A 20253-nucleotide genomic window follows, 5' to 3' on the forward strand; every position below is an offset into this window, starting at 1 on the left:
AATCAGGGCAAAGACACTAGGTGACATTTTCACTGGTTCCAAGGTGCTGGTTTACTCAACACCTTGGTGTGCCTCACTCACTCAAGGGCTTGGGGGAATATCACATCAAACACAAAACAAAAAACGAGACAAGCTTTCTACTTCACACAACTAAAGATCCAGGCTGCCCCTTGTATGGATGAGTGGCACTCCCAAAGCCCTTTTCTATCAGCTCTTGCCATTCTCACCAACTGGAACCTTCTGCACACTCAGTGACCCCTGGTGCATGTTGCCAGTCTTTCTGCTAGAGACAGTCTGAATGCCTCAGGAGGTTAACAATCCATTATAAATACTGCCACAACAGTCAGCCAAATACATCTCACTTAGTCATCAACAGTGTTTACACAATACAAGAGAAAGAGAGGGGGAGAGAGAGAGAGAGCGAGGGAGAGAGAGAGAGAGAGAGAGAGAGAGAGAGAGAGAGAGAGAAAAAAGACAGAAATGAATAAAAAATAATGCACTTTCAACTAAATGCTCAGATATTGATTTGCGTATATAAATGAATAGTCTGCCGGCAGAGCTGGTGAGGTGAGGGGTGTGTACCAATGAAGCACCACAGGACCACTCCCGCACACACTCACCCACTCACTCCCGTTCCCTCACTCACACACTCACCCACTCACTCACCCACTCCCATTCCCTCACTCACACACACTCACTCTCACTCACACACACACCCACTCCCACCAGATTACATTATTTGACTCTGTGATCTGTTTTTATTCCTTTCACTTGGAGGACTAAATATTAGTAATATGCACAGATGCCCAACTTCATAGCGAAGAGCTGAAAGAGATAATATCGATGAAGTAATCACTACTCAAACATCAGAGATTGCGACACGACGAGGAGTCACCGCGGGGGGTTAGGAGGGGGGGGGGGGGGAGCGTGGAAAGACGGCCGGGAAATGAAGGATCCAGCCTTCGTTATCCCTCTCTTCCTCGCGCTCTCCTTCCCCTCGTTCCCCCACGTTCTGTACACCTCCTTTTCTCCTCGAAAAGACGAAACGATCCACTACTCATCAAATGAAGGTGGCCACTCTGCTATGCTATGTATGACGCAATGTTGCACACACTTCCAGAACGTTCCTATGACGACAGTAATGTACTGTACTAATGTTGCACATTAAATACGTTATTGATATGACTACATATATCCAAGGCCAAGGCTTCCTGTATCACTCCCCTCGGCTCCCTGCTGTCCAGGCCCTAAAGCCCACAGACTCGTGCCTCCACACGGCTGTTCCACCATCACATGAAAGGCTCACCCATCACAAATGTGCAAGTAAGCCACTTTCAAAAAGAAACAATTAGCTCATCTTGGCCATTTTTGATCCCTTACAGAGAAAAAACAACTGCTCCATTGTCTGCTGTGCCTCTGATTGGAGGTTATGAAAAAAACGTCCCTCTGCTCACGGACAGTAATACAAAGCTTCCTTTGACACGTCAACGACTAGGGTTTTGCATGGGCTACAGTTTTTGTCTTTTTGTCCTTCATAGCATGGCCTTCCAACATGTCTGGGTGTCACGCGTGTCGCACCACCTGTCTTTAGCACAGAGTCCAAATCATCTGGTCATGGTTTCCACCATTCTTCAGCTACTTCTTTTTTTTTTTTCTAGAACATCTAGACAGTTATCACAAACGTGTTTTTTTTTTCGATATCAGATATCAGATTCATTGGCGGCTATGATCACAAGATCTAAATGAACGCACTCGGACCACACCACTGGCTAACTCCAGATATTACACGACACCATCAACATCATGTGGGGGGAGCTGGGGATCGACATGCAAAAAGATCCTCCTAATCTTCAGTCACTGTTCAGTTTTTGTTTGTTTGTTTGTTTGTTTGTTTGTTTGTTTTTTCCATATAGTTCTACGTTGGGGTTTGGAAAACACTTGGAAAACACTTCCTGGTGTTCTTCCAAGTTTCCCGTTTCCCTCGGGGGCTGAAGGCATGAGGAGACGTGAGGGCTTGGTGTTTGGCATGAGAGTGGTTTAAGGCACCAGAGAGTCTGTGACACGGAGGGGAGCGTTATGCCAGGGTCTGGAGACTAGGGGCGTGGCTTTGAGCGCCGCCCCTCCCTCCTGCATGAGACGACGAGGGTATTGGTCGGCTGTCCTGTTAAGACCCGCCCTCCATCCTGTAAAAAGGAGGAGGAGGTGGAAGAGGAGAGGAGGGCGGGAAGGAGGTGAGAGTTTGGTTGTTTCTGGCCACCAGGGCGGCGCTGCTGCTACACCAGCGTGATCTCCACCTCCTCCGTCTTCTCGGCTGGGCGCCGCTGCTGCTGCTGCTGCTGCTGTTGCTGTTTGGGTGGAGGTGGCGCTGCTCGCACCTGGAGAAGGATGAGAGAGAAAGAGAGAGGGGAAAAGAGAGAGAGAGAGGGGGGGGGAGAGAGAGGGGAGAGAGAGGAGGGGGAGATAGACAGAAAGAGAGGGGGGAAGAGAGAGAGAGAGAGGGGAAGGGGAAGAGAGAGAGAGAGAGGGGAAGGGGAAGAGAGAGAGAGGGGGGGGGAGGAGAGGGAAGAGAGAGACATCATGTTAGGTTAGGGTCAAGCTTAGATACCACTGTACGACTATGGAGATTTTCTGAGCATCCCCATACAGATAACATACAGATCTGGCACAAAGTGCCGAGGAACACTTAAAAAGTGGGGCCTCTTACTCTCGCTAAAGCTATGCTAATCAACTCCGAATGGGACAGAAAGCAGAGAGGCAAGGTGTGATCACTCACAGGACGCAGCTTGCTAGGACCAGCTGCATCTGGAGTTAGTCTCAAGGGCTGTGGGGCGAATCCAGGACTCTCTGGACTTAAAGTGTAGCTATGATCTGTGAGAGAGAGGGAGAAGGGGAGGCAAGAGCACATATATGTAAGTATTTCCGTTACAATCACATGGGCAGTATCCGACCAAAAGATCTACACAAAGCCATCCATGCTCGGAGGCTGTGTGACACTCACTGTGTGCAGGCCCTTTGTGGGAGGGGGGCATGAGCTTGTGCTCCCCATTGACGGAGGGCGAGCGGGGAAGGGGGTGGGCCGAGGGGGCGTCCGGGCTGGCGTACGTGCTGCCGGGGGGCTGGTCGTACAGGGGCAGCGGCGGCAACGAGGAGTGGCCCCTCGTGGAGGGAGACACCTGCTGGGAGGCAGAGGAATAACACACATAAACACACACAAACACACACACACACACACCCCAGGGTAAACATGATTCAATGACCGTTTTACTCTCCATAGAGAAAACGTTCATCCTGAACAGAGACTGGCAGTGCCAGTTTGTATTATTGTTTTTTTTGGGGGGGGGGGGGGGGACGTGCGTAGGGAGAGGTGCTTGAACTCCAACAGGAACATTCTGTCTCGTGACGGACTGCCAAAGTTTGGCTCGTCTAGACGTCTGCAATGGGCCCGTATCAAAGAGCACTTAAGCTCCTCTGAGGACTAGGAGTGCTTATCAAAGGCGCTCTGATGACAGGCCCACCAGCCCACTTCCTCTGCCCGAGAGTAAAGCGCGCCTGTAAACATCTTAATTTCAGGAAGGATACAGCCCCTCCTCACATAAACACTCTTCATCAGGACAACTGCACGGGCTGGAGGGCTCGGACTTGTTCAACTGAAAGCCTTTCATGCCATTTTTGCCTAACCCAGAAATGTCCCAAAACAATTCCTTTTGTGACATCCTGTAGAGATCTCAGTTTGGGAACGGAAAGCAATCATGACTTAGCAGAAGAATTACCATTAATGCTCCCAAAACAACAGGCATATCTTAGACATTCGAACAGTCAATGTCTGTGTAAAAGTCAAAGTGATGTCTGTGTAAAAGTCAATGTCACGTCTGTGTAAAAGTCAATGTAACGTCTGTGTAAAAGTCAAAGTGACGTCTGTGTAAAAGACAATGTCACGTCTGTGTAAAAGTCAATGTAAGGTCTGTGTAAAAGTCAAAGTGACGTCTGTGTAAAAGTCAAAGTAAAAAAGTGAGGATTGTGCCCAGTCAGACTGTGTGTGTTTGTGTGATATGATTGACAGCCAGCTGGGCCTGTGTTACCTGTGCGTCGTGTCCCCAGTGGGAGTCTCCGTTCTCCGAGGTGTTCAGGTCCTCCACCAGCACAGAGGGGAACACGCCCACCCTGCCGTTGAACTCGCCCTCCCAGAAGCCGTCGTCCTCCTGGTTGTCCTTGTTCAGGATGCGGATGATGGCCCCCTCGGGGAAGGACAGCTCGTCGTCTGTCTGGGCCTCATAGTCATACATGGCCTTCACAAAGCTCACTGACACGGGGAGGGAAAGAAATGGGATTGAGAGAAGAGAGAGAGAAAAAAAATGAGAACCTTACTAGGTTTTATAGGTGTTAAGTTCTGCATGATTTTGTGTTTGTTTGATTGCATGCGGTCTAAAAGCACAGAGCACTGCTGATGGGCCTGTTTTCTGTGTCCTCTGTGCTAATGTGTTTGTGTGTGTGTGTGTGTGTGTGTGTGTGTGTGTGTGAGAGAGAGAGAGGGAGAGGCTCACTGCTGGCGTCTCCGTTGGTGCTGCCTGAGGCCAGCTCGGGCTCGGTGGAGTTGCTGGAGGTGTGTGAGCGTGTGTCCAGAGTGGCCAGGGACTGGAGCATGCTCAGTAAGCTGTTAGAGGTGGGGAACTGCAGGTACTTCTCTGGCACGTAGCCCACGTGGCCCGTCTTGTTCCGGGCCTAGAACATCACAGAACCAGCAGCAGGCATACGCGTGAGAAAGCATTTTTACAGCGGAACGTAAGCAAGGCAGACTGGCCTGGTGTAAGGGAGAGCTCACTGCCAGGTCTGTCCATGGCTGCTCTGTTGTTCAATCTACTCGGTTAGATCTATCTCAAGTTTTCATCAGTCTAGATTTTATTTGACAGAATGCAACAAAGGCAGAATAAAGGTCAGAACCGAGCTCTCCAATCCACCAGGTTTCATCTCTCACCCTGATCCATCAAAGCTGATTGTAATGCATTACTATGAGGTCCCTGACCTCTTCTGGACCTTGATTCTAACTGAACTGTTCAACAGAGTAAACATGACGTATTGACTGATTCCAGTGCAGTGTTTGTGGGCTCTGTTGTTGATGTGAGTGAGAGCGGTGTTGGTATCTGCTGCTGTTACCTTCACCCAGTCCTCCATGTCTCCGTCCTCAATCACCTCCAGCATCTCCTGCTCATCGATGGTCAGCTCATCGGGCTGGGACGCCTGCCAGGAGACACCACAGCATATAATACCACATCCTGGGACAATCTCAAACTTCGCCCAACACAGAAGAGAAATACAGGCATCAACAAAGGAACTACAAAATCCAACTCTCCTCAAACACAACATCCACACACACACACACACACACACACACAAAACATATGTGTCAGCACACAACTTGCTGGTTTTCACATATTCAACACACACTCCACATTCCACAATACACTCCAATACAGATGGAGAAGATGTGGGAACAGTGTGAGTGTGTACGCGAACAACACGCTGAAGTCCACATTTTCATTGCGTAAGGCTGGCTTTGAAGGTTAAACATTAGACTGTTTAGCACACAGCGCTTAGGTAAGTGTGAGGGAGAACTTGATATGTTATCAGAAAAACATTATCACACTGTCTAACCATTGTATTCCCCCTGTCCACATTAGTGAATGTTTCAAGACTTAAAACTACGGACTTCCTTCACAAAGGTGGTGGTGTAATGGTTGAAGGTGGGTGTGTAATGCATATGAGTGTTTTGAGAGTGGTTGCCACGGTACCTTGTAGGAGTAGAGCACCTTGCAGGTGAGGGGGTAGTTCCGCAGCGTTCCTGACGGGCTGGAGCTGCTGTCGTCAAACACCTCCATGTTCTCTTCCAGGTCCTCCCCGTCCTCTCGCTCCAGATCAACCGCAGTCTACAGGCACAACGTAGACGGCCAGAGGTCAGCAACACCAAAAACCGTCAAAACAAAGCAGTTGGGAGTGAAATGTGGCCACACGGTCTGAATTCCAGCGTTATATCAGTCTGTCTGAGGCTGAAGCGTATTGGGAGGCTCAGGACATGCATCTCTTTATCCCCAACTCTCCCACGGAAAGGCTTGTTTCTGATTGGTGGAGAGGCTGCAGGTTATGGGTATGAAGAAGATAAGAGCCACCTCCGCCCCCTCCCCACCCTCACACCTCCTCCAGGAGAAACACACGAGAGGCTACAGGAGATCAGGTGACCATTGCTTCACTATCCACCCAGTCCTTAGGACACATGCACACAAATAGAGGGCGGGAACTATTCTAGGTGATCGTCATTGGACGTGTGTGTGTGTGTGTGTGTGTGTGTGTGTGTGTGTTTGTTGAGTCAGCACTGCTCTATTGACTCTGTAAACTCGGAGCGCTTAGACTTTCCCCTGGGAGTGCTGAATAGGAACAGGTGGCGCAGGCTGTAAGGGATCCCTGACTATGGAGCAGAGAAGGGCCTGAACCCTATTGTCTTATCCGGATTACAGCGTCTCTACGTCCTCCAACAACAACAAACCGTGAAGGAGAGGACGCCGAGGGAATGATGGAGAGATACAAAAGTGGATGACTAGACAGCTGACCTAATCTAAAGAACATTAGTCACAATGGCTGCACAAGCTGAATTCTCTATGTTCAGATACATTGTGTACTTAATGTTTTTTTCCTGACAAACTGTTTTTGAAGTCATTGTCAGGTCACAGGACAGGGGTGAAGGCAGCTCATTAGAGGAACCCTGTGCAGAGGCTAATAGCTCCATCTGATGGCAGTCCATCTCTCTTTTTCATCAACTCATCTCTCCATCCTTATCTCTCTCTCACTCTCTCCGGTGCTATCTTGGTCTTGGTGTTTTTACCATGGTACAGTACGATGTGACGAGCAGAATATCAATTGCAACTCGGGGACAAGAAAAGTCCCTCAGCTTAGTGAGGGGAATGTGGTGTATTTCACACACACACACACACACACACACACACACACACACACACACACACACACACACACACACACACACACACACACACACACACACACACACACACCTAAAACAGGGTCACAGCTTCAGATGTCTAGAAAGAGAGAGTAATCAAGAAACATTTTTCCCCTCCCTTCTTCCGTATTGATCACTGAATTTGATTACGTCTTAATGAGGCTATTCTGCTCAGTGCCCAGCAGGTGTCAGTATAGTCCAGCCACACAGCAAACACGAGCGACCACAAGGAATCTGCCAGGCAAACGCTGACATTCATTTGATTGACAATAATGATTAGCCTCTCTGATGACAGCGGGCCAGTGACATCCTGTAACTTGTGACGCAGGGCCAGCCGAACACACTGCCGTTCGGAGCGTGACTGGAAACGTTGATAACAAAACGCTCATCTCGCACAATGACTACTGATGAGGTAGAGTCTGCGTCACAGCATCTGATAGCACCACGTTAACAAACAAAAAAAGGCCCCACAGATCTATCACAGCCTCACTAATTCCTTTCATCACTCTGTGCTCTCATTGGCTGCGGCCCTCAGTAATGCCATCAGCGCTCACTGGGATAGGTTACTGCAGCAGACAGCTGAAGGTCACAGCGCTCCCCTCCCTCCTCTCTCTCTATAAAAACATGAGCAATGAGGTATCTGAGGGGGGGAGTGGAGTGGCTTACTCTGCCCAGGGGAGAGGGCTGTGTGTGGGGGGGCTTCAGAGCTCTCTGGCCTGCCCTGTCCTGTCTGCCTGTCTGTGGAGGGCAGCTGGAGGTGGCTGTGGAAGTGGGGCTGGCGGGCAGCACACAATGCCGCTGACAGGCGGCAGGAAACAGCAGGCGGCGGCGGCGGGGAGCGAGCCATGAGCGGTGGGTGAGTGGGTGTGTGCCGGCAGGCACCGAACAGCCCTGTTTGTGTAGGGAACGAGGGAACAATGCCCGGTGTTCCGGAGAGAGGTGGGGGCGGGAGCGTGTACACCGACGAGCTGACGGCCACAATATGCTGCGCCTGTGCCCCCTACTGCGACCGCCCGCCCAAAAACAAAGAGCACAGAATGAAGTGGTGCGATGCAGGAGGGGCCCCCTGAGGGGCCCTCACATATGCTGAGGAGGCAGCTGGGCAGCTCTGTGTGCTCATCTGGGTGGGCTCTCATTGGCTAAGCACAGGGATGCTGGGGGAGAACCTGAAGGGGCTTAAGGCAGGCCAGGGTCCCAGCGAGGGGCCCGTATGTGAGACAGGAGGAGGGGATTTGGGGTTGAGGGTGGAGGGATGGGGGGGGGGGGTGGACGGAGGCGGCTCACCGAGAGAGTGGGGTCATGGGTGGTGAGGGTGGGCAGTGAAGCCCAGCGCTCATTCTCCAGCTCCTCCATCACCTGGTTCATGGCGCTCTTCAGCCACGTGTCCACGGAAACACCCACCTGCCGCAGCAGGTCTAGACGAGCCTCGGCCTTAAGTTTTACGGTCTGTTGGAGAGAGAAAGAATTTTAGACACATGAACTGAATTTACATTTAGATGCAAATGTATGCATTGCATATAAAAAAACGAATTGAAAGTTCTGAGATTATTGTATTTAAGACTGACAACAAACTGACACAAGCACAAGGTGGTAAGAGATACTCTGACAGACTCAATTACACACACACACACACACACAGATACTCAAACACGCAGGTGTGCACACATCAGTGTTAATTTTGTTGACGAAAAATATTAGTTAACGACCTTTTTCCCGTGACTAAAACGAGACTAAGACGTGACGAAAACGGATCTTTAAAAATAAAAACTATGACTAAATCTATTTTAACTCTCGTTGACGAGACGAGACGAGACGAAAATGTTGGTGGTTGACTAAGTCACATTTTTTTTTTTTTCTAAACTTGTATGCACATCATTGGTTGAATGTTGCCCGGTCCTGTATCTATCCCTCCTCCACTCCCTGATGCCCAGACAGACATGCAAGTGACGCCCTAACAAACGTCATGATGGCTGAAGTTCAGGCACTCGGTAGGCTACTGGAAGAAAAATAAGAATAGATATCTGGACAGTCTTTATTTATAACTTGACAGAAAATAAAACACAATGCACCGCAATAACCGGCGAGAACCCTTGTGGCTATAAAATAGGTGGGAAGAACACAACAAGAGGCACCTGAAAGCGCACAATACAACCCTGCAATTTATGCCAAGGTAAATTAGCGAGTAACTGTCCATGATAATTAGCTAATGTTAACTAGTTATTAGAATATATTAGCCAACGTTAAGTTAACTTCAAAGGGGCAGTCGAGTGTATAGGTTGTGTCAGCTTGGATAACTAGCTAGTCATTTTCGATTGAAACCTCCCGTTTGGCTTGGCAAATGAGTTCCAAAACGTTTAGCTAGCTAACGTTAGCTAACTATGAGGTAGCATAGCTAAGTTATACTAGCTATCGATAGCTAGCTAAGTTATACTAGCTATCGATAACTAGCTAGTAAACGCATTGCAGAATGGACTATAGCAGGGGTCTTCAACCTTTTTCAGCCCAAGGACCCCTTGGCTGAGAGAGACACTGAGCAGGGACCCCCACCCCCGAATTTGGGCCTGATATTCATATCATTTATTTGGAACTAAGTGTCAGTCACACACACACACACACACTCCCCTACACATGTTTAAACAGAATTACAAATCATCTGTGACACACAACTCGTTTCAATTTATTCTGTTTATTATTGACATTTTTTCTCCCTTACAGTTAGCCATCACTCTGTATTCAATTAGGCAGGGACAAAGAATTAAGTAGCTTGAGAAGCTTAAGTACGGATGAAATATCTCATACCTAGTGAGAGATCTGACGTTTCTGAATTCATCATTCATGTCTTTGGCAACAACATTCTCCCTATGAAGCATGCAGTGCGTCATACATGGCTCTTGCACCGTCTGTGCACATCGCGACACATTTTGGCCAGGCTATATCATGTTCACGAAAAAAATTGTCGATTACTTTGAAAATCTCTGAACTTTTTTTTTACCTCCAGGCAGCTGCTTACACAATAGAAATTCCTCCTGCATCTCATTTTGGTCGACAAATCACAAAAAAGCTAAAAGCTGAGCGTCGTTTGACACATCGGTGGATTAATCTAATTGTAGTGCTAAATAATCTGCCTTCGGGAGTTTTGCGACTAGTAGTGCCCTCACATCAGCTGCCAATTCATCAATAGTGTGGGCATTGGGATGCTTTTCAGTTTTTTTTTTACAGAGGCTACTCATCCTTCCCAAACATTGTTTTGCACATATCACTAGCTGTTGGCAATGTTAAACTTTCCGCAATTATGTATGGCTGTTTGGTCTGAGCGACACGTAATGCAACTTGATAAGAGGCTTTTAAAGCTAGCTCGCACACTTTGGCTGATTGTCTCATCAAGGTCTGCTGGCCCTCAAAAGATTTTAAACGGGAAATATTAAATGTTTTTTTTCTTTCAAGTGAGCATGGGTTGTCTTTGAGTGTCGTTGCAGCTTTGATGGTTTCATAGTTTCGTTTAAAAGCATGGAAGAGCAAACCACGCACACTGCTAATTCTCCACCATCGGCCTCTTTGTAGGTGAAGGCAAACTTCAGATAATTCTCTGAATATTTACGTGTCTTCTCCCGTTTGCTGTTCATGAAAGGGGTGTTGGCATCCTCTGAAGGTAGATCATCTGAACCGCCATCAGTGATGTCTGACGAGGAGCTTTTGTTCCGAGAAATTACAAAACGATCAATTATTTCAAATTGTATGGTTATGGCAGGTAACGTCTTTTGGCACCAGATAGCTAAATGTAGCTAAACGTGCATATGTTGCCATTATGATCAAATGATCGCGTGAAGACTCATGGGTAGCCTATGTATTATTTTTAAGGAATAGAAAGCAATTTTTACGTTCTGCTTATGTTTATGTAGTCTTTTGGACGTTTTTAATTTTTGGAAGAGGGAAAAAATGCTTCAGATGAAATAATTTGGCGGACCCCCTGCAGTACCTCCGCGGACCCCCTGGGGGTCGCGGACCCCCGGTTGAAGACCTCTGGACTATAGGACAGGCCACGCATGACATCAAGAAAAAATAAATGAATATGTGATTTGTTTACATATCCTTGTCTATTTATGCGATTGTTATTATCATTGGCACTACTTTCAACTCTCAAACTATCCGTCTAGCTAAATATGTTGGTTATCAGATTGCACAGCAATTCATATGGAGGATATGTGGTTGATTTAACTAAGGCCAGGTAGGCATAGTAGTTGTATTGTGTTATCATTTGAATCTTCAAAATCTAGACTTGATATTCTCTTATATTTTAATAATAATACTGTTAATTAAGTATTGCCTTAAAATTATTATTTACATTGAATTCATTGGAATTCAGCAGGCATATACTAGGAGATCTGTATCTTAGAGACTAATTGCATCCACAGTTTAAGTACTGCAAGCTTGACTATTATGCAGTTGTAGACACTACACAAGGGGTCCCCGGGCCTGAGAAGGGAAGGAAAGGAGTTTAATGTGGCTATAGGATGGACTTTTAAATGTGACTAAAACTAGACTAAAATGTAATGAGACTTCGTCGACTAAAACTAAGGAGGATAAAAATGACTAAAAGTGACTAAAACTAATATGCATTTTCGTCTAAAGACTAAGACTAAATCGAAAATAGCTGCCAAAATTAACACTGGCACACATAGAGGAATTATACGTGCCTTCACTGTCAAGGCCTTTTTACAACAAAGGAAGTGCTGGCACAACATGATACTGCTGCTGCTGTTCTTTTTGCAAACAGCTGATAAAACATGCCGCCACCAACAATACCAAGCAGTGGGGACTGATTCAAAGGAGCCAAAAGAACCTGCCACATTTCCCCCTGTAAAGCGCTCTGCCTCTGACTCATGGAAGCTGGCACAGGGGTCTGGAGACTTATGGAGGGGAGAAGCCGGCATTTCAGCAGAGAGAAAAGTTACCTTTGGGACAACATAGCTAGAAGCAATCACCAGGCCTATTGATCCTGAATCATTCCCATCACCAGCGTTTTGGAAGAGGGAAAGGGTGAGAAAAATTTGACTGCATTTCTTCATCAGAAAGGCTCTGATGGCTTCAGATTCCTTTTTTCCGCTATTTGGGAAATCTTCCCCATCAAAGACCAATCCGAGAGACCTGAGGATCAAACGGGTTTGTGAAGTCTCGCAAATTTCTCCGTGTCTCCGTAACAACCACTGAGACGCAGGCAGCACAGCTCAGCTCAGCTGGCAGATGGGCAGCCGTGACGAGATGTCAAAACCATACGACTCAAGTCGGGGACCTGACACGCAGATGACACGCTCTCTCATCTCCCGACAAAACCAATAATCAAACGTGACACTGAACACACCGAGGCCTGCCGTTTTGATCAGGTTCACTCAGCGACAGTCAGTCATCTTCAGACGCAGACTGAGCAGGCAGAGAGGGGCTGCCGTCTTTAAGTGCCATCACCGTAGGGTGGGACAGAGACGAGCCTCCGGCGGACGTTTTGGAGAGTGGGTGGAGGGGAGGGTGGAGCTGATGGAGGGGGCAGCATCCTACCTGCCAGCCCCCGCACCAGACAGAGGCTGTGTGGGACTGAGTCACAGGATGTGATGCCCCCGTATCAACACATGCCTGATGCAATAATAGGAATATCTGTAAGTGTGTGTGCGTGTGTTTGTGTGTGTGTGTCTGTATGTGTGTATGTGTGAGTGAATAGACACAGAATGAACAGAATAGTTCCACTTTCATACTACAAGAGTCCTAGCCTCCATGCAACTCAAATACAGACCACACAATTCATTCTTATGAGCTGATATTTTAGTCCCTGAAACCCTAATTAAAACACACAGTGTAAGTTACTCGCATTTGTTACACATCTGTCCAGTTCTATCGTTGAAATCTGCGGGGGGGGGGGGGGGGGGGGGGGGGGGGGGGGATATATCTCACAAAAGGGCTCTTGACTGGGGTAGTGTGGAGTAAACTGAACCCTTTAATAATTGATGCAAAGCACACTTCCTGCTGGCTATTCTGCACTTCCCTGGAAAACAAAAGCTTGGTCGTCTCAAATTTACTACTGAGGCCCCCTGCTTTCCCTTCTTTTATGTCCATTAGTTCTTAATAAGGCTGATTAAATATTTAACAGTGCTTCATAAACTAATGGGAGACTTGGAGGAGGAAGCCTTCAGACGTAGTTTTTCTGAAGCGAAAGCTTTATGCAGTCAACACTGTGGGGGGGTGGGGTGCAACCAGGATTGCTCCTGCTGTCATCTGCATGATACACTGGTCTCTGTCACTCTCACACCTAAATGGACATTAATTGAGTACGTTTGGCCCTGTGGCCACCAGGGGGCGTGAGAGGTAATGAGGTCTGGAGCAGAGGGGAAGGTGAGAGGCTTTGTTTTGTTTTGTTTTTCAGCTGGGGCTGAGATGCATTGATCCCTTGTGCAGACTGGCAGGCTGCTCTCTGCGTGGATCAATGCGGGGCAGGGAGAACTCCAGCGGGGAAGGGGGAGGCAGCGCGGCTCGGGCAGCGAAGGTAAATGGAGTCATTACAAAAAGACTGCTCAACAACAACAACAACAACTACAACAACAGTAGCAGTAACAGCAGGGGGGTATTCGTCGTAGCTCGCTAAGCGGTTTAGCAAGCAAATTTTCAGGCTAAGATAAAAAACGCCCCTCTTTTTGGTTCGTGGAAGCAACTTTTGATAAATCACCATAGTAACATATCGATTAGCACTAACCTGCTCCAGCGCAGGCTAACTCAAGTGTAGCTGGATAAGCTTGCCACACCCCCGGAAAAAGGAGCGATCCCATTGACCAAGGACTGATATTAGATACCGATTCAGCCGACAAGGAATCATTAATTTACAAGACCTTCTCGAGTCATTTATTGCAAACACCACAGTCGAACATTGACTCTCTTGCGCTTTTTTGCGAGTGGTACATTTTTGTAGTGTCGGTGATGCGGAGAACAAAGCACTCATAATTATATGAGCGTTATTAGTACACCATAGCATATCATTATTGTAGAAAATGATTAAGGTGGACTCATGATAAGCATAGAGAGAAATACAGACAATTTATTTTCACTGCTTCAATTTATTGCATTTGTTATTAATACATTTAGTCATTTAACAGACGCTTTTATTCAAAGCGACTTACAAGAAAATGTAAAACTATATCGAGGAAGGAGGTGAGGGGATTTGAACTAGCAACCTTGCAGTTCCGAACCGGTAGAGGGATCCTCTGTACTAGTTGACACTTGTCGTCAGGTATTCATACATAGATATGACCCTATAAACATCCCAACACACCTTGCTCTCACAGCGGTGGTGGTGTTGAATTTTGCCATAATTATGGTCTTGTATTCTTCATAAGCGTTCATGTTCATCTCCTACTCGCCAGCGGAGAAAAAAAGAGCCCTTTTCTTTGAGTTTAGAACCATTATACCGTTAGAAAATCATGGTTTTGGTGATCGACCTTTCCTGCCTTTTGAAGTAGGACGTGCACGCGCAAATGCCATGATAAGTTTAGCCTGGTTGAAATTAACCACATGATTTGGATGCGGATCAGCCGTTAACGAACCGATATTTGCTGTTCTCAATCAGCTCGCTAATCTTAACGGGCTAAAAGGCCAATTGATTAACTTAGCTTCAACCCTACGACGAAAGGGCCCCAGCACCCTCCTTCGTTTCCTTTGGCCTTATTGATTCCTTACCCATCTTTTTTGGTTGGATTCAAATGTTACAAAATACGTACCTGTGCATGCATGCAGACTTGAATACTAAAATGCTTATTTTATATGAAACTCTCACACACTAAAACACACACACACACACACACAAACACATCATCATTTGTACCTCAGCCTTGCGGATGTTTTCTTTGGCCTCTTCGATCTTTAGCTCTAGGTCATTGCGGCCTTGCTCAGTGGGCGGGATCCCGAGAGTCTCGCACTCCTCCAGAGCCTGTACAGCACAGCAGTCAATCAATCAAGCAGCCAATCAGGCTCTGCTTCAGTCCATGTGAGACAATCAGGTTTTATTTTTCTCACACTTTGTCAAGTACACCACAGGAATCATACTCTTTCCTCTCTGCAATGCTGAGGTGGACTTCAGGTGAGGTGGATTTTGAGCATCATCATACCAATGAACACTGACCAATACCAATGACCAGCTCTCACTCTCAGCAGAGGAAGTGGAAGGAAGTTCCCCAATGGCATACATGATTCCCCCATAATTCAAAGCTCACACATATCTGTGACTGTGAGTGTGTGTGTGTGTGTGTGTGTGTGTGTGTGGAGGGGGGGGGGTGTTCCTGACATTTTGCCTTTTACACACACAAACTCTCTGAGAACATGCGTGTACAGTTGAGAACCTGAGGCATATTTGTGTGTGTGTGTGCGTGTGTGTGTGGCGTACCCTCTTGTGGTGGATGATGTTCTTGTGCTCTCTGGCCATGCGCGTGGCCCACTTGCGGGCCTCCTTGTTCAGGCTGTGCTCCTCCGTGGTGCCCGTGTCCGACTCCAGCTGCCGACTCTGAAACATACACCGAACCCTCCGTCACCGCTGGAAGGAAGCACAGGGCATCGCAAAACCTCCCCCATCACCCACCATCCCCACAGGGCTGTAAACACTGGTCTTAGGCCAGTTTTCCTCCCTGCTTGGACTCCGCAGGCTAAGGCTACTCCCTTCGGTAAAGCCCCCCCTGTCCTCCCCTCTCCGATCTTAAGGGAGATTAACCCGAGGCAGGCGGGGGCCGCGCGGATGAAGCTGCGGAGGGATTGCCTGCTGATGTAAACACTGGAGATGGGGGGAGAGACGGATGGACGGATGGATGGATGGATGGATGGATGAAGCAATGGAGGGATGGAGGGGGGGGGGAGCGTCGGTGATGACAGCGGTGGCAGACAGTCTGAGAGGGAGGATGGGATCTGGAGCCATGCGGCAGATAAGACGAGCCCCATGCAAAGCAGCTTTGGACCGCGGGGCTTAAAGGCAAAAATCAGCCACAGCGCTCCTCCTGACCTACTATGTGGAAGTGTGTGTGTGTGTTTGTGTGTGTGTTTGAGTGTGTGTGTTTGTGTGTGTGTGTTTATAGACATATATGCGCCTCTATAGAGTATGTAGATGAGTTGGATATAAATACTACGTCACTAAGTCACTAAGTGTTTGTGTAGACGTAGGCATGCTGGCTGTTTAAGTATGTAGCACCAGTGTGCTATTGCGTCAGACGCGTACAGCATGTATGTTAGCAGTGTGTGCCTTGCAGAGGAGGCCTCCGTCAACAGAACTCCTTTCTTCCAGGCCTCTCAGCACCCCTCCAGCCCTCTGCAATGCAGTCAGGGGGGCTCCCTCCTGGAGGCCCCCTATATCTCTCTCTCCCCCTCTATCTCTCTCTCTCTCTCTCTCTCTTTCTTTCCCTCAATTTAGTCGTCCCTCCCTCGCTCTCCCTCTCTCCACCCTCCTTCCCCCAGTCCATGGCCAGCCCTCAGGCAGGGCCTGCATAGGAAATGGGAGCTGTACTAATGAGTACAGATGGTAGCCTACTCAGTCTCCTCTGAGACCATCCATACTGTATCATAAGATTGGGAGGCCGATGGGCTGTGACCTCTCTTCTCGTGCCGAGTGTGACAACACACACGGGGCGATGAGACAGTTTCTTTCTCAGTCTAGAGGAGTGTGTGTGTGTGTATTTGTGGGCTTGCACTGGCAGATTACCTGGTGAATTTGTCTCTGGGCTCTTCCACAGAACATATGTTGTTTGTTAGTCTGCTGCGTGTGTGTGCGCGTATGTGTGTGCGTGTTTGTGAGTCTGTGTGTGTACGTGTGTGTGTGTGTGTGTGTGTGCGTGTGTGTGTGTGTGTGTGTGCGTGCATGTGAGTTTGATGTACTCGTCTCTGTGCTCTTCCAAAAAGCATGTGTTGTTTGTTAGTCTAGAGTTTGCGTGTGTGTGTGTGTTTAGTGTACTTGTTTCTGCCCTCTTTCATGGAGCATGTGTGCGTTTTCTTTGTGTTCTCCTGCGAATGAGAGCATTGTTCACTGCACTGGTGTCGACTTATCGATTCTTCCCCACCTAATCATGTTAGCGGCGGGAAGTGAACCAACCAGCTACACACACACACACACACACACACACACACACACACACACACACACACACTCAGCAGGGGAGCATAGACTACTAGCTGGAGATCTGATGAGACAATGGGAACAGGCTACACTGGCCAGAGACAGAGAAAGAGAAGAGAACAGATAGACAGGGAGAGAGGGAACAAGAGAGTCTGAGAGCGAAAGGGGAAGTGAGCGAAGGCAAAGGAGGTGAGAGAGGGAAGACAGAGAGAGGAGGAGAATCATCATTTTGTGTCTGGCCAAAGAGTGCGCCTCCATCAGTGTGGCTGGGCTGGCTGTACGTGCCATGGCTCTATAATACACTGAGCCGGGGGGGCGGGGGGGGGAGCTGCAGGGGAAGGAGATGAGAAACACATGACTCCCCCTCTTTTCTTTCTCTCTCATTCTGTCTCTCGTTTTCCCTCCATCTCTCTCTCTCTCTCTCCATCTTGGTCCAGACCTAAATCACAACCATGTGGCTCTCTTAACCTTGCCTCCAAAACAACAGAGGAGAGGTGCATTGTGGGAGTGAGCGAGCGTGGAGGCTCGTGCTGCAGGGGGAGACTGGGCGCGCTGATTCCTCTATGACTGTTCACATTGGAATGAAGCGCGTGACAGCAGCGCAGCTCTGGACCATGTGTGACGTGCAGACCGCACCAGACAGTTTCATGAAGCCATTTTATGTGGACAATTAGGGTTAAAATGACTACAAGCACACCGCTTTCCAACTCTCTCTGTTGTAAGGACGTGCTCATCCACTTTCTTTCCATGTTCATCAAAAACATCCCCTCAGTTGTGCCCTCATGTCAACTCACTCCCTAGAATATCAGTAGCTCAACAGCTAAGCTAAGTAAATGCATGTGTGTGTGTGTGTGTGTGTGTGGGTGCATGCGTGTGTGTATGTGTGCATGCGTGCGTGTGTGTGAGATAGATTTTATCATGATATACACAGACATGCAAAACAAGAGCAGGACTGGTGAGAACAGATTAAAGGAGAACAGAACAGCGTGGCATCCTTCCCATCATGCACTGCGAGGACACTGGCATGCAATGGGTGACAGGTCTGGTGATAGCTTTTGGGTTCATGCCATAGGACACGAACCTGAAGTATCAGAACACGATGACGGGTGGAAACACAGGAGGTTCATTCTTTATTTCCCCAAGGACATGACTGACAGACTGAACCTCCTGTGTGTGTGTGTGTGTGTGTGTGTGTGTGTGTGTGTGGAGGTGACGCTCTACCTGAGCCAGGGTCATTCTCATGGCACTGACCGGAGACGGCTCTATGTCCACCAACTGCTCAATGGAGTTTAGAGTCTGAACACACGCGCCCAGGAGAGACGGGGGTTAGGAGAAGAGGGGACAGAGGACAGAGGACAGCAGTTAGGACAGAGAGGACAGGGCCATTAAAGGGACACCAGAGATTGTTAGTGAGGACAGAAACCAAGACAGAGGATTTCATTAAGACTGAAGCTAGAAAAGAGAATACTGACCAGAGAGAGAGAAAGAGAGAGAGAGAGAGAGGGAGAGAGAAAGAGAGGGAGAGAGAATGCCAATAGACAGACATAAAGAGTCAGCTCTATAAAGCAGACAGTAAATGTTAAAGAGAGAAAAAGTGAACAACAAAACAAGGAGGAAGACAAGACAGCTTACAAATAAGGGCAAGGAGAGAGAGAGAGAGAGAGAGGGAGGTGAAAGCTTCCGCTAGAAAAAGAAAGGCATTATGTTAGGAGGAACATACAGTAACTACATTCAGAAAATGGAGGTAAAGGTTGCATTAGTGATTCCCTCTAGTCAGTGAGGAAAGCGAGACAGGAATTGGAGTGCTAGAGAACTCCAGGGACACACTAGCAAACACAATCTGCAGCAGTGTTAGTGTGTAGCGGGGTTCATAATTAGTAACAGTGTTAATCACAGACAGAAATAGGAAAGGACCCCTGTCAGGTGCCGCTAGAGGTGTGTGAGAGGGTGATAATTGTGTGTATGATTTTGTGTGTGTGTGTGTGTGTGAAAGAGAGAGAGAGAGAGAGACAGAGAGAGAGAGAGACAGAGAGAGAGAGAGAGAGAGAGACCAACAGACAGAGAGAAAGAGTAAAAGAAAGAGAGACAGACAGATAGACAGTGACGTGAGACAGAATGCTCATGTATTTAGTGTGTTCAGCCTGAGTCAGAGTGTGTGAGAAACCAAAATGGCCGCGCATGTGTGAGAGCTTAAGTGTACCGAGACCTTGGATGGGAATGTGTGTGCATATGCACACAACACACACACACACGCACACATGCACACATGCAAAGTTAAGAGCACTCAAAAGGCCCACAAAGAGAGAGAGGGATTACTACATATCCCTGCATGGCTGACATTCCAATATCATTGAATCGATGCTCTTTTAACTCCACCCCAGGAAAAACACTCTACAGTGAGCCCTGACCTCCTCCTCCCCACACACACACACACACACACACACACACACACACACACACACACACACGGTCCATTTTTTAACTGTCAGCACATATTCATTTGTGAAATTACCTCATTTGCTTAACTAATTAGCTTCTAACTAATTAATGAACATATGGGGTCTGAGCTCATGGTCTCTGACAGATGACTCATCCCCATCATCCCAGTCCCCTTCCAGCAGGACAGGACAGAGACCGAGACAGAGAGATGGGGGACTCTGTGAATGCCTCTATCTGTGGCAAACTGAACTAAGAGATCTGAGGGCCTTCCGGAGGTTGTGTGGATGATGAAGCCGTTCGACGTGTGAGAGAGAGGGCTTTTTTCTGCTGAGGCTGCCACAGACTCTGGATTCCCACGCGGCATAGAGCGGTGCGGTGCGGCACGGTGCTCACATTCCTGTTACGTAACGGAACCCGGGGGGGGATGGAGGAGTCGGGACGGAGCAGCGGCCCCTTGGGCTCGCCGACACACGGGAGAGAAATGAGCAGCCATTAGCAGCAGGGGGTGGGGGGGGGTGGAGACGCAGCGCGCAGTGAGTGATGCAGTGGGGACAACACGTGGGGCTGGGCCTGAGAGTGTGTGTGAAGAGAGCTAGAGAGACAGAGACAGAGAGCGAGTGTGTGTGTGTGTGAGAGAGAGAGAGAGAGAGGGGGGGTGAGTGTGTGTGTGTGAGAGAGAGAG

The 20253-nt window shown here is 48.2% G+C and overlaps 1 protein-coding gene across 4 annotated transcripts in view; it reads right to left on the reverse strand.

Moving 5' to 3' along the window:
- Nucleotides 1-1639: 1639 nt before the first annotated feature.
- The window catches only part of LOC105897183 (F-BAR and double SH3 domains protein 2), a 64884-nt gene continuing 46270 nt past the window's right edge, over nt 1640-20253 (reverse strand). The window contains exons 11-21 of one of the 4 annotated variants that reach the window (XM_031573695.2): nt 18354-18428; nt 15423-15539; nt 14865-14969; nt 8291-8452; nt 5787-5921; nt 5152-5235; nt 4542-4719; nt 4080-4300; nt 2999-3173; nt 2774-2868; nt 1640-2375 (exon numbers count right to left, since the gene is read on the reverse strand). In XM_031573695.2, the coding sequence (XP_031429555.1) occupies nt 2274-2375; nt 2774-2868; nt 2999-3173; nt 4080-4300; nt 4542-4719; nt 5152-5235; nt 5787-5921; nt 8291-8452; nt 14865-14969; nt 15423-15539; nt 18354-18428 (1449 nt within the window). In that variant the 3' untranslated portion in view covers nt 1640-2273. Of the gene's footprint in view, nt 2376-2773; nt 2869-2998; nt 3177-4079; nt 4301-4541; nt 4720-5151; nt 5236-5786; nt 5922-8290; nt 8453-14864; nt 14970-15422; nt 15540-18353; nt 18429-20253 lie in introns of all 4 variants that reach the window. The other 3 variants (XM_031573694.2, XM_031573697.2, XM_031573696.2) reach the window with 3 other exon arrangements.

Source organism: Clupea harengus, chromosome 9, assembly GCF_900700415.2.
Source record: "Clupea harengus chromosome 9, Ch_v2.0.2, whole genome shotgun sequence".
NCBI lineage: Eukaryota > Metazoa > Chordata > Actinopteri > Clupeiformes > Clupeidae > Clupea > Clupea harengus.